At 41.5% G+C, this 14677-nt stretch overlaps 1 protein-coding gene across 2 annotated transcripts in view; it reads right to left on the minus strand.

The window, feature by feature from the left end:
* Positions 1 to 1252: 1252 nt before the first annotated feature.
* Positions 1253 to 14677, minus strand: part of CDKL2 (cyclin dependent kinase like 2) — a 126287-nt gene continuing 112862 nt past the window's right edge. For both annotated transcript variants that reach the window (XM_069743504.1, XM_069743503.1), the window contains exons 11-13: positions 10401 to 10536; positions 6556 to 6662; positions 1253 to 1965 (exon numbers count right to left, since the gene is read on the minus strand). In XM_069743504.1, coding sequence (XP_069599605.1) covers positions 1897 to 1965; positions 6556 to 6662; positions 10401 to 10536 — 312 coding nt within the window. In that variant the 3' untranslated portion in view covers positions 1253 to 1896. The remainder of the gene's footprint in view (positions 1966 to 6555; positions 6663 to 10400; positions 10537 to 14677) is intronic.

Consider the following 14677-nt stretch of genomic DNA (forward strand, 5'->3'; position numbering starts at 1 on the left):
GGCTCCCGGTGTTATGGGTAAAGATGACAGACGGTGAGACGGTGTAGTGCTGGAAAGAATTGGAGGACACAAGGTAGTAGTCTCTTTACCTTTTACTGGTAGTATGCAGCCACAGTCCAGGGTACCGGTAACAGGCGATGGTGAGGTCCAGCCAGCCTGGAAGCGATTTGGAGTTCCTTTTAGCCAGGTGGGGTTGGAAGCCTTCCTTACTGTGCTGAAGTATGCGTCCCTTGCTGTCTAAGGCTTCACACAAAGTCCTCTCTCTCTTTGTCCTAGGACAGTACCCGCATGGCAGGCAACACAAGCTTTTTACAGGTGTCCCTAGTTGCGGTGACTCCGGGCTCTATATGCCTCTATGCCTTCGGGTGTGGTTGTGGACAGGTGACTTGAAATCTCCTGCCCTCCGGTTTCTGCTGTGGGGCTTACAGTCCCACATAGCCTCAAACTCCCGGTGTCCGGTTCCTGCGATGATTCTGGAGGGAGCCCACTCGCAGCTCCCATCCCAGTATCTTTCCTTTGCTTCTTCTCCCCTCACACTTTCCTACAATCTGACTGACTCCTGTCAGAAGCTGCAGAACCTCGTGTCTGCATGGCTCCAGCTCTCCTTTCAACAGACTCACCTAACTCCTCCCCCAGCCAGAATATATATAAGGAAGCTCCCCTGAAACCGGGTCTAGAGCTCCCCCTTCTGGCCTGGAGTCAGAACATGTTGCATGTATGTGTTACCTGTTAAAGGGATACTCCTCTCTTCCAGGCATGGCATCACCCTCCCCGAGAGGAATGCAATACCACTGTGGTACTGAGACTCCTGGGGTGCCACACTTCCACTTCCAGTGTTTGTAATCGTTTAGTAGCATGAATCCTCATGACACGTTCCCTTTAATAGCTGAGCTATAGCTTAGAATGCAGATAAAACCAGACATGTACCAAGTTCTATGTAAATTCATGATAAGCCAATCCCTGTTGGGTGCAAAGCCTTTCTGTTCAATTTCTTTGCAGAAATTTCTGAAATATCCCATTCACATAAATACAGCTTTCAAAAATCCATGCACATGCTGCAGAAATAACTCCATCAAGAGGTACTGTATGCAAGAGATTAATGCTCTTTTTTCTGTCTTGATGTGGCTTCTATTCCAATCAGTTAAAGTCATATGGAAAATGAAATGGTTTGGAACCCTAGTAGTAAAATCAGTCGTATTTTAAATAATTCTATTGGCGGTACGTAATTCCACAACTTGCACAATGGACACGCTATAGTCAGAATCTGTTTATTACTAAGCGTTCTTATATAATCCAAACACTGCAATTTTAAACCAGTCTCCATCTATAGAGACTAGTCATTTATATTTGATAACTATATATTTTAATAAGTCAATGAAGGGTACATTTTTATTTTGCAATCTGAGACAGTTTGTAATAAAAAAAATCCAATTGATAGTATTCCTCACTTTAACCTCAATGTAAAATGCATCCCTAAAATGTGTAAAGTTACGTTTTTCTTCTTAAAGTTTTGTCACTTGCCAACCCACACATGCTGCATTCTCAAATGATAAAGTAAACTGAACAATCCCATAGAGTGATGTGTAAATGTCTATGAATCACTTGCCACCTGACGCTCCCTTCTGGCATATTCATACATGTAGTGATAGGTAAGTTCTGTTTTTTTGATATGCAGACAAGTAAAGCTATAATGGACATGGTATGTGTTATCCCATCATTTATGCAGCACTTAGCACATTATGTTTTTAACGCAATTTGCTGTATTGTTCCGATTCTGTGTATTGTGTTCAAAGTAAGGCTCCAAGCTGCTCCCAGTCCAGTGTCTTCATGCGCTGAGTTACTTTTTCACAAAACTTGCCACGTTCTTGTCTCTTGTTTTTATTTTAAATTGCACTTTTAATGTTCCACTGGAGGGAAATTTGCTTCTGGAACATCTGTGTGGTCTTGTGCTGAATTTCCCACAAACTGCAAATAGTAATAAAACAGATTATAAAATAAGCTTGCATCGGAGATTCAAACCTATCTATATCACCTATTCAGAGCATATGTGTTAAATGTATGAGCGCTGTGGGACTTACTGCTGGGACCCTCACAACTAGAGGAAAGAAGGTCCTAAAGTACCATGTGTTAAAGGAGTGGTAGTGAGCATGTGCAACCTCTGCTGCATTCACTGTCTGTCCGAGTGGTGAATGCACATGGTCATTACTGCACTACTCATAAAGAGGACTTAGGACCTGGTATTTCGCTACATGTGGTTGGGGCCTTATGATCTATCCTGTGTATAAATTAATAAATGTTTTTAAAGTTCTTTAATTTTATGAACTGGTTTATTTCCTAGGATAGGTACTTATAATGTAACAACTTTATAACTGTTGTATGAGCCTTTATGACTTGATACAATGTGACAATGACAAAGCTGCAAAGTTGTAATACAGTATAAAACCAAAGTATGCTGATGGTAATCCACTTCTTTTCAGTGATAGCAAACCGATGGAAGGAAACCCCCTTGTAGTTTGAGTTTTCTTCTGGTGATTACATGGGCTTCTCACGTACTCCAAAACCATACTGTTAGTTTAAGTGGCCAGTGGGAAAATTATATGGAGATCAGAAGTATCAGCTGCACCTGGGACTCATTGGCCATGAGGGCCCATTAATCTACAAATGAAGTTTTTTTTTTTTCCTTGAACAACTATGCTGCTGGTGTTTTTCCTTAAATACAGTTACGGCCTACCGTATTATCCTTTAGTTATGGAGGGATATGTGGAATCCCTGTGGTCCTATTTATTATCACTCAATAAATGTATTCAATAGGTCTCATTTGGCTTCAGCTATAATTTGACAGAAAGAAGATTTGTCAGGAAATATAAAAATGAATGTTTCTCAAATATTTCAGTGAGTGCTGCATTAGTGCTGTGGACAACTTACGGTTGTATGGACCTGGTAAATGGCCCTGTTCATTAGGCCTTAGACATCATACCAGCGAGCTTTCTTTGGGGCCCCATAGATCATAAAATGATGGCAAGTCCTAGATATGAAGATGGGAGAACCCAAATCCCTCTTTCCAGACGTAGGATGTACATTTGTGTCGTTTGCCGGTTATAGGTGTGCGAAGTAATCTCAGGAGCTCAGTTTGTTCCATACATACACAGTGGGTGGAACTTTATTAACAAAAGCTACAGCGCCTTGAAAAAGTATTAAAACTGTGTGAACTTTTCCACATTTTTTCACGTTAGACTAAACAAGCTTAAATGTATTTTATTGGGATTTTATGTGATTTACCGACACAAAGGTACAAGTATTTGTGAAATGTAAAGGAAATAATACATGTTTTTCTAATTACCGTATTTGAAAAATATAAATCTAAAAATTGTGATGCGCATTTGTTTTCAGCCCCCCTATAGTCTTATACCCCTAAATAATACCCAGAGTGACCAATTGCCTGCAGAAATCAAATAAATAGTACCGTACATTGAGTTCAGCTGTGCGTAATTTATTCTCAGTATAACCACAGCTGTACTGTGTAGGCCTCAGAGGTTTGTTTGATAACATTAGGGATCAAACAGCATCATGAGAACTAAGGAACACACCAGGTCAACTATAAACTTGTAGAGAAGAGTAAAGTTAGGTTATAAAAAAAAAAAAAAATATCTCAAGCTCTGAACATCTCATGTAGCACTGTTCAATCTATCTTCCAAAAATGGAAGGAGTATGGCACAACTGCAAACCTACCAAGACATGGCCGTCAACTCTAAACTGACATCCCAAGCAAGAAGCGCACTAGTTAGAGAAGAAGCCAAGATGCCTATGGTCACTCTGGAGGAGCTCAGGTGGTATAATCTGTCCACAGGACAACTATTGGTCAGATATTCGGCAAATCTGATCTTTATGGACGAGTGGAAAAAAGAAAGACATTTTTGAAAGCAAACCTTAACAATTCCCATTTGCAGTTTGCAAAAAGCAATGTAGGGGACACAGCTGGCATGTGGAAGGTACTCTAGTCAGATGAGACCAAAGTAGAACTTTTTGGGCTAAATGCAAAATGCTATGTGTGGTGGAAAACTAACATTGCACATCACCTTGAATACCCCATTCCCACCGTCAAACATGGTGGTGGCAAACTCAGTATGGGGATGCTTTTGTTCAGCAGGGACAGGGAAGATCATTAGAGTTGTTAAAAAAAGAATGTAGGGAGACATGTACAGGGCAATCCTAGAGAAAAACATGTTAGTGGCTGCAAAAGACATGAGACTGGGGTGCAGGTTCACCTTCCAGCAGGACAAACTACCCTGTGGTAAGACTTGAAAAATGCTGTTCACAGACCCTCTCCATCCAATCTCACAGAGAAAAAAGGATGAGCAAAAATTTCAGCCTCTAGATGTGCAAAGCTGGTAGAGACATGCCCCAAAAGACTTGCAGCAGTAACTGCAGTGAAAGGTGTTCCTACAAAGTATTGACTCAAGGGTTCTAAATACAAAAGGGACATGACAATTTTTTTTACAATTTATATTTTTAAAATACAGTAATTAAAAAAACAGGTATCATTTCCATTACACTTCACAATGAATACTTTTTCAAGGCACTGTATCTTCGATCGCAGTTATTTAACCATTCAGATGCCACTGTCAATCCCTGCAACTGCCAATCTCATAGGAGATTATCATTCTTACTTTTTACTGCAATACTGAAGTATTTCAGTAAATTGTACAAGCGATCAAACAATCACAGGTTTTAAAAAAGTGAATGTTTAGTAAAATAAAGCTTTTAAAATATTAAAGCAATTTCTAAAATATGAAAGTTTAATTCTTCACCTCCTTTTTAAATTTAGAAATAAATTATATATATATATATATATATATATATATATCTATACTATAAAGCTGGGAGCGTCACTCTGTCAGAAGCCTTTATAGACTGCGTAAGCGCAAGCGCCGGCGCAGTCTGGGCCTCACAGAGTGAAGCTCCCAGGAGATCGTGGTATGCGTAAACACTGAACGCACACCGCAATCTCCACCGGAGAGTCAGGGACCGCCAGGAGGGTGAGTATATTCACCTGTCCCCCGTTCCAGCGCTGCGTGTGGCTCAGTCTCCTGGGTCCTCTGCTGTGACGTTCCCAGTTCAGAGGGCGCGATGACGCGCTTAATGCGCGCTGCGGTGGAACGGGACAGACAGGTGAGTATAGCAAGTGCTGGGGGCCTGAGCTCGCGGTGACTCCGGCACCTGATCCCCACAGCACGCCGGTGTCCCTGCCTGCTCAGGCCCCCAGCACTCGGCGCCCAGCGACGTTAGGCGAGTATGTTTTTTTTTTTTTTTTTATATATATGGCAGCAGCATACGGGGCATATATAATGAAGCATCTTATGGGGGGCATATAATACAATAGTGGCGCATGATGGGAGCAGCACATGACAGAACGGGGGCGCAGGATGGCAGCAGCACATGACAGAACGGGCGCAGGATGGCAGCAGCACATGAAAGAACGGGCGCAGGATGGCAGCAGCACATGACAGAACGGGCGCAGGATGGTAGCAGCACATGACAGAACGGGTGCAGGATGGTAGCAGCACATGACAGAACGGGTGCAGGATGGTAGCAGCACATGACAGAACGGGGGCGCAGGATGGCAGAAGCACATGACAGAATGGGGGCGCAGGATGGGTGCAACACATGACAGAATGGGGGCGCAAGATGGGTGCAGAACATGTCAGAATGGGGGCGCAGGATGGGAGCAGCACATGTCACAATGGGGGCGCAGGATGGAAGCAGCACATGACAGAATGGGGGCGCAGGATGGGTGCAACACATGACAGAATGGGGGCGCAAGATGGGTGCAACACATGGCAGGATGGGGGCGCAGGATGGGTGCAGCACATGACAGGATGGGCACGCAGGATGGAGCAGCACATGTCAGAATGGGGGTGCAGGATGGGAGCAGCACATGTCAGAATGGGGGCGCAGGATGGGTGCAGCACATGTCAGGATGGGGACGCAGGATGGAGCAGCTCATGACAGGATGGAGACCATATACCAATATAGATGCTAGCCACCCGGGCATAGAACGGGTTCAATAGCTAGTAATATATATATAATATACACACACACATTTGGTATAGCCGTGTGTGTTGAACCACGCCAATGTCAAAATAAAACAAAAATAGAACAGTAAAGCTACCAAAATGTCCTCAAATGCATATGTTGATGAAAAAAAAAGTTATGGCTCTAGGTCAGGGGTCCCCAACTCCAGTCCTCAAGGCCCACCAACATGTCATGTTTTCAGGATTTCCTTAGTCTTGCCCAGGTAATAATTGCATCACCTGTGCAATGCAAAGGAAATCCTGAAAACATGACCTGTTGGTGGGCCTTGAGGACTGGAGTTGGGGACCCCTGCTCTAGGTAACAGAGGTTGCAAAAGTCAAACAGGAGCACCAAAAGAAAAAGTTGCCTAATCAGAAATGAAATGTATTAGTACATATGGCATCCCTAAAATATACAATTTATCCCATTACAAATGCACTAAATGTTCTCAGATTTTTGTTTGTGACAGGTTCGTTCTCTGACCTGTGGCAAGGCTATGCTGGCGTTATGCAGATCAATCAAAGCTAGAGAAGGGATCCGAGACTCTGGCATTGTCTTATTTTCTTTCTTCACCAGTTTTGAACTACGAACTGGAAAAACATTAAGGAAATTGTTTGACATTACAAATATTTCGGTAATAACATTTATAGAAACATTTAGTAGAGAAAATGAAATGTTCAGGATATACTGCTTATTTGTTTTCTAGAAGTAATAAACAGTTATTATAATTATTCTGGCTGGGAAATCATTGCCTCATTGTACCTACGTTTGAAATGAAGTCTTACATTACACACTGAACACCCGGAGGGAATACTCACTAATGAATTGTCCTTCATAGCTACATGTATGACTTATTCCCCGCATAACACATAGTATTCTTAAGAGACCCATAATACACAAACAACAGAGATATCTCGTATTTATTATATCAGTTTCGTGAACTAGAGAACATCTGGCAGTGTGTTCAGTATATAGAAAATAACAGTTCAGGCTTTGTTCACACTCGTGTTTGTTCTCTCCTAGTAGGTTTGTCTGTGACAGCCAGAATAATATAGTATGCTACGGGATACTGTTCACATCGCTCCAGCAATGATGTGTTGTCCTAACATGCCATGGCATTGTCAGCTAGGCGATGTTTCATTCTTACTGACCTCACTTGTCCATAGTGTGCAGAACACTCTGTAATGCTCCCCGAAAAGGCTCAACTTTCTAGCAAAAGTCAGGTTCGAACTTCGGTGTTTTTTTTATTTATCCCAGCATGCGGAGCATGATCCCACAACCCTCTCTTGTCCATCTCACAGTGAAAGCGCTTAGCAAATAATGTAATGAAACAAATTCCAGGAACATTTTAAATGAATATCAGGCCATTATAGATCCTGAATGCATCTACACCAGAAAAGCCACTCCTTAAAAGCCAAAGAAGAACCAATTGGAGTGTTTGAGGCTAAAAATATTCTTTTATTTGAACAAAAACACTAAAATCCCCCACTGGGGTTAAAATAGACACACAAATGGTGATTAGCAAAGAAAGGTGATCATTTATGCATACAGGCATCAGGAGTGGGTGAGTTGGGATTCACTTGCATGTGTGTTGGGGATCATTTTGTGCAGAATGGGTAAGGGTATGTCACGTTCAGGATTGAAAAACAGAAAAACTTTTCAGCTCACCCAGTAGAAACATTTGTCTGTAGTCCACATAATGTCCGAGCAAGGAAAAAACATCTGTCTGACGTTGAAACTTGTGCACATGGAAAGAAAAATCCAGCTCCAGGAATAAAAAGTATCAAAAATTTATTTAAACAAATTAAAATATGGAAAACTGCTGACAAACGAAAAATTACATCATTTGGATGCAAGCTACCATGTAGTCGCTGGACGCGTTTCGAGCACAAACGGCGCTCTTGGACTTCAGCTGATTTTTCTTTCCATGTGCACACGTCCAGGATTGCATCAGGATTTGGTCAGGATTTTATGCAGGTAAAATCCTGACCAAATCTGCACCTGAGGTCACTTGCGTTGTTTCTGCAATGTAAGGACATGCTGCGTTCTTAAAAGGCGCGCCGCATGTCCGTTTTCGCGGGTCTGCCGCATGCGTCTTTTAATGCATTGTGGAGACGGGATTTCATGAAATCCCCTCCACTATGCTGTAACATCTGGATGCTGCGGCTCAACGCAGCGTCAAACACACAGCGTTTCCTTAACGTGGAAACATACCCTAAGAATTCCTTTTTGGATTACTGTGCTGAAGTGTGTTGGAGAGTGTTGATGGAGGGAACTTAATGGCCACTATGACAGATATGGATAGGTTGTTCAATTTTCCTTCTCACATACCCAATCCTAATGCCTGTATGCATAAATGACCGCCTTTTATTGCTAGTCACCATTTGTATGTCTTTTTTTTAACCCCTCTGGGGAACTTTTGTGTTTTTTGTACTAATAAAAGAATATATATTTTTAGCCTCAAGAGCTTCAATTTGTTCTCCTTTGTCCTCCTTAGTAAATAATGTAGCAGTACTGTGTTAGGCTGGTTTCACATTTGCGTTTAAAAACGCAGCGTTTTAAATGCAAACGCATGTGGTGAAAAAAACGCATGTAAACGCGGTAAAACGCCGCGTTTTTTTAGACGCATGCGTTTTTGCATGTTTTATTACAAACGCGGTGGTTTGATGCAATTACATGCATTTTTTCATGCGTTTGCGTTTTTTAAACGCATGATGAGAAGTGTGTGACAGCTTGCCAATCATCAAAATCAACAAGAAAACCCACTATAAACAGAAATGGCTAGGGTTAGGGTTAGGGTTTGGATCCCTAGTAACCCTAGGGATCCTAACCCTTACCCTAACCCTAATCCTAAGGGATCTTAACCCTAACCCTAACCCTACCCCTAAGGGATCCTAACCCTAACCCTACCCCTAAGGGATCCTAACCCTAACCCTTTGGGTTAGGGTTAGGATCCCAAGGGGTAGGGTTAGGATCCCTTTATCAATTTTATGGTGTGGGGTGGCTTATCAGTGTTTTTTCTTGTTTTTTTATAAAAACGCATGCGTTTTTAACGCAACCAAACACGTGCTTAAAGACGCATGCGTTTACATAGACAGCAATACATTTTTTTGCGGCAAAAAAACGCCGCTAAAAATTACTACATGTTGCATTTCTGCAACACAACGCATGCATACAAAAGACGCATGCAGCGGCAAAACGCGGCAAAACGCATGCAAAAAAACGCATGCATTTTTAATGTTAAGTATAGGGAAAAAACGCATGCTTTTTTTGCGCTAAAACGCAACGGCAAAAAACGCAAATGAGAAACCAGCCTAAGTGAAAAGAGCTGTGTTAATGGGCATCGCAGAAGGTTGTGGGATCTCATTCTGTATGCCTGGATTCCACAACCAGCAACTTCGGGCATGACTTTTATGAGAAATTTCAAAGGGCATTAGGAAGAGTTCTGCGCACTTGGACAAAGCGGCTATTTAGAAAAATCTCAAGCCTAGGGCTGACCACTCTTTTATTAAGTAACAAGGGTAATCCCTGACTGTTGATGGGTAGAATTAGTGCAACTCGATTGAGCTGTGTCAATAGTCAGCTGCCCTTCTTTTTATTAACTACCTGGATGACATCCATGTGATGTAGTGCACATGGGACATCTTGTCACAGAGAGTCAGGCATGAGGCAGTCCTCAGGGTCCTATTCTGCTGTCACAGATTACTGACGTGGTCAGTGAACCATGCCAAATGAAACTCATTTGGCACCAATGTCAATAAAAGGAACTCTTAAAGGATTAAACACTTCATACTCATAGGTTCACTGATTCATGATAACCTTTGACTCCCCCTGTCCTTTAACATATGTCCAAACACTTTCCACCTTCTCTTGCCTTAAATCCATTTCTAAAATCTACTCTTTACCCTCAGCATATCCCACCTAGACTACTGAAACATCTCTAATCCTAATAGTCTTTCACCACTCCATTTCATCCTTGACTTTGCTGCAAGTTAATCCACCTAGTGAGCTATTTTTCTACCACCTTTTGATTTTTCTGACAATCACTTCACCTGCTAGCAAATAGCTGGTATAGATTTGTTTGTCTGTTCATACAACCACCTGATCTTTATGTCCTCAAACATAACTCATTGGAGTACAGTAAGAAAACCTACATACACATTGGTCGGTTAATCCTGCCAACGTTTATGTAATGTACATGGGGGCCTCCTGACTGTGCCTTAAATATGTCACATTTTACTCCAGTGTAGCATATCTTGGTGAATTCCTCTCATTATATTTACACTTAGAATTTAAGATTTTAAGAAACGATGTGATAAAAAAATCACCGCTGTAAAGAGAGCCAACATCTGTGCTTTTCAGTTCTGGCAAGTGGCCATAGCTGATCTCTGGCAGTCTCATTTCAGCTCTTGAAAACTCGTATTTTTTCTTGTTTAGTTGAAGTGGGGTCTTGTCGCTGCCAATCTGCATAAAAAGATTGTTATTAGGCACCGCAGGTCAATAATCCCCTGATGCAAATACTATTCAAATATCACTGCTAGATACAGTGCCTCGCAAAAGTATTCGGCTCCCTGGAACTTTTCAACCTTTTCCCACATATCATGCTTCAAACATAAAGATACCAAATGTACAATTTTGGTGAAGAATCAACAACAAGTGGAACACAATTGTGAAGTTGAACGAAATTTATTGGTTATTTAAAATTTTTGTGGAAAATCAAAAACTGAAAAGTGTGGCGTGCAATATTATTCGTCCCCTTTACTTTCAGTGCAGCAAACTCAGTCCAGAAGTTCATTGTGGATCTCTGAATGATCCAATGTTGTCCTAAATGCCTAATGATGATAAATATAATCCACCTGTGTGTAATCAAGTCTCCGTATAAATGCACCTGCTCTGTGATAGTCTCAGGGTTCTGTTTGAAGCAGAGAGAGCATCATGAAGACCAAGGAACACAACAGGCAGGTCCGTGATACTGTTGTGAAGAAGTTTAAAGCCGGATTTGGATACAAAATGATTTCAAAAACTTTAAACATCCCAAGGAGCACTGTGCAAGCGATTTTATTGAAATGGAAGGAGTATCAAACCACTGCAAATCTACCAAGACCCGGCCGTCCCTCTAAACTTTCATCTCAAACAAGGTAAAGACTGATCAGAGATGCAACCAAGAGGCCCATGATCACTCTGGATGAACTGCAGAGATTTACAGCTGAGGTGGGACAGTCTATCCATAGGACAACAATCAGTCGTACACTGCACAAATCTGGCCTTTATGGAAGAGTGGCAAGAAGAAAGCCATTTCTCAAAGCTATCCATAAAAAGTGTTGTTTAAAGTTTGCAACAAGCCACCTGGGAGACACACCAAACATGTGGAAGAAGGTGCTCTGGTCAGATGAAACCAAAATCTAACTTTTTGGCAACAATGCCAAACGATATGTTTGGCGTAAAAGCAACACAGCTCATCACCCTGAACAAACCATCCCCACTGTCAAACATGGGCCTGCTTTTCATCAGCAGGGACAGGGAAGATGGTTAAAATTGATGGGAAGATGGATGGAGCCAAATACAGGACCATTCTTGAAGAAAACCTGTTTGAGTCTGCAAAAGACCTGAGACTGGGACGGAGATTTGTCTTCCAACAAGATAATGATCCCAAACATAAAGCAAAATCAACAATTGAATGGTTCACAAATAAACGTATCCAGGTGATAGAATGGCCAAGTCAAAGTCCAGACCTCAATCCAATTGAGAATCTGTGGAAAGAGCTGAAAACTGCTGTTCACAAACGATCTCCATCAAACCTCACTGAGCTCGAGCTGTTTGCCAAGGAAGAATGGACAAGATTTTCAGTCTCTCGATGTACAAAACTGAGAGAGACATACAGTGTCGGGCTGGGGTGACAAGAGCCCACCAATAACATTGACTTTGGGGGGCCCACTTTTCAGCTGCATTCAAATATTATACTGCCTTTGTTCACAAATTTACCTATATCTCTATATAATAATAAACTGGGTAGCGTGGTTAATAAATGTTGAGATGCTGCTTTTTTTTCTGTACAGAGTGAATCAAGTGAATTATGCCAAGTACTGCCTATATAGTGGGGTCGGGGGCCCAGATCTACACGGGGGCCCAGATCTACACAGGGGCCCATTGGGGGATTCCCCTGTTACCCTGTGGGCCAGTCCGAGCCTGGAGACATACCCCAAGCGACTTGCAGCTGTAATCGCAGCAAAAGTTGGCGCAACAAAGTATTAAGTTAAAGGGGCCGAATAATATTGCACGCCCCACTTTTCAGTTTTTCATTTTCAACAAAAATTTAAAATAACCAATAAATTTAGTTCAACTTCACAATTGTGTTCCACTTGTTGTTGATTCTTTACCAAAAATTTACATTTGGTATCTTTGTTTGAAGCATGACATGTGGGAAAAGGTTGAAAAGTTCCAGGGAGCTGAATACTTTCGCAAGGCACTGTATATAGGGACATACATTGCAATTTTGCTTTACAATTGTTGGAGTGATTTTTAATCGGCTTTCCCCTCTTAGTGTCTTCTGCCTTCCTCTGAATCAACATTGCAAAATACTATCCAAGCCGAAAAAAACGGGAGCAAATGCCAATATAAAATTTTCAATTACTTTATTAACAACAATTTAGTGAAAAAGTACAAACAAATTTAAAAAATGAAGATATTAGTGCACAATATAACCGCCTGACTGGGTAGTACACCCTTACATATTTCATAACAATGTCACCATAAATTGCCATCCATGTAGCTAAACACCACATATAAACCGAGGGCTCGTGTAAATGCATATAATGCCCTAATGTGTAGCTCCCTATGTTCAAGGTGGCCTATCTTGGCCTATAACCCTCCTATAGGCATGTTCCCAAAAGGATACTAAACTATCAAAAAACAAGGCTATGTGTGATTCCTATAGTGCATATAGGTAACTGTTTGTTATAGAAAATGCAAATTGATTTCATAAGGTAAAGTGCACAGTGCTGATTTAGGGTCCGCTACAAATCACATTGTACATATATTTATAACAGGGCAAACACCTCAATATAGTCTTAATTGTAGCAGGCACTTCAAGGTGGCTTATCTTGGCCTACAACCCTCCTAAAAGCATGTTCCAAGAAGGATACTAAGTATTTAACTACCAGAAAACAAGGCTATATATGATTCCTATAATGCATATAAGTAACTATTTGTTATAGAAAGTGCAAACTGATTCCATAAAGTAAGGTGCACAGTGCTTATTTTAGGGTCTGCTACAAGTCATATTAGTATAGAAAAATAGGAGACAAAAAAAGCGCAAATAGGGTCTTATTCCCAGGATTGCTACTAATCAATTATGAGAAAACTGCTCACCTGGTGGTACACAGTACAGGCGTGTAGTTTGTCAGCTGCTGCAGATCCTCAGGTCGGCGCTGCGACCACTTAGAACCGTTAAAATAGATGAAATGTGGATTAAATCCACGCTGCTGCAACAAATAATGGATCCAGATATAATTGTAAGGTGTTCGGGTGGTTTATTCAACGCGTTTCGAAGCTCATGGCTTCTTCTTCAGGAAGTTTCTTTGTGTGGAAACTTCCTGAAGAAGAATCCATGAGCTTCGAAACACATTGAATAAACCACCCGAACACCTTACAATTATATCTGGATCCATTATTTGTCGCAGCAGCGCGGATTTAATCCACATTTCATTTATTTTAACAAGTCATATTACACATATATTAATAACAGGGCAAACGCCTCAATATAGTCTTAGTTGTAGCAGGCACAAATAAAGATAGATTTCAACATAAACATAGAAGTTGCTTTGAGATATATTGCAAATACCAGGTAAATGGAGCAAACGTCTCCAGCATGTTAGTAATAACAGCAACCACAAATAGACATAGGGAATCAGTCTGAATAAATCTGAATCAACAAAAGTGTAAAAGGGTATACGACCTAGTCAGGCTGCGTGCAAAATACTAGGCTAAGCTTAGTGGAGGGTCGGGGTACTTGCAGCACTGTTAATGGATAGCAAATTCAATACGTAAACAGATGGTAAATAGTGATGCGCGAATGTGCTCTGATAAGGTGTTATTCGAGAATGCTTGGGTGCTAACTGAGTGTCTTCGGTGTACTCGAATAATATGTTAGAGTCCCCACACCTGCATGTCTGACAGCAGCTCGACAGCCAAAACACATGCTTGGATGGTCTGTTTGTTACACAATCCCTCAATGTGTTGCAGCTGTCGAACAGCCGCCAGACATGCAGGCGCGGGAACTTGAACATATGTTTCAAGCACGCTAAAGACACTCAGTTAGCACACGAGCATGCTCGAGTGACACCTTATCAGAGCACGTTAGCTTATCACTAATGGTAAATATTCTGCACTGTTGTGATGTCACACACTATCTGTACAGTTCCTTCAGTGTTTTATCCCTTTCTCTCCCTATCTCTATGGCTGAACTGTGAGCTACAACATCCTTTCACTATCCAGATTTAGAGTGTAGACAGCAATATTGAGCTTGTGCATGCCCTATGCAATGTGGCATGGGAAGGTAGCCATGGACAAGGAACTCATGCTGCACACGCTGGCACCGTACATGAAA

The sequence above is a fragment of the Ranitomeya imitator genome, chromosome 1, assembly GCF_032444005.1.
Source record: "Ranitomeya imitator isolate aRanImi1 chromosome 1, aRanImi1.pri, whole genome shotgun sequence".
Classification (NCBI taxonomy): domain Eukaryota; kingdom Metazoa; phylum Chordata; class Amphibia; order Anura; family Dendrobatidae; genus Ranitomeya; species Ranitomeya imitator.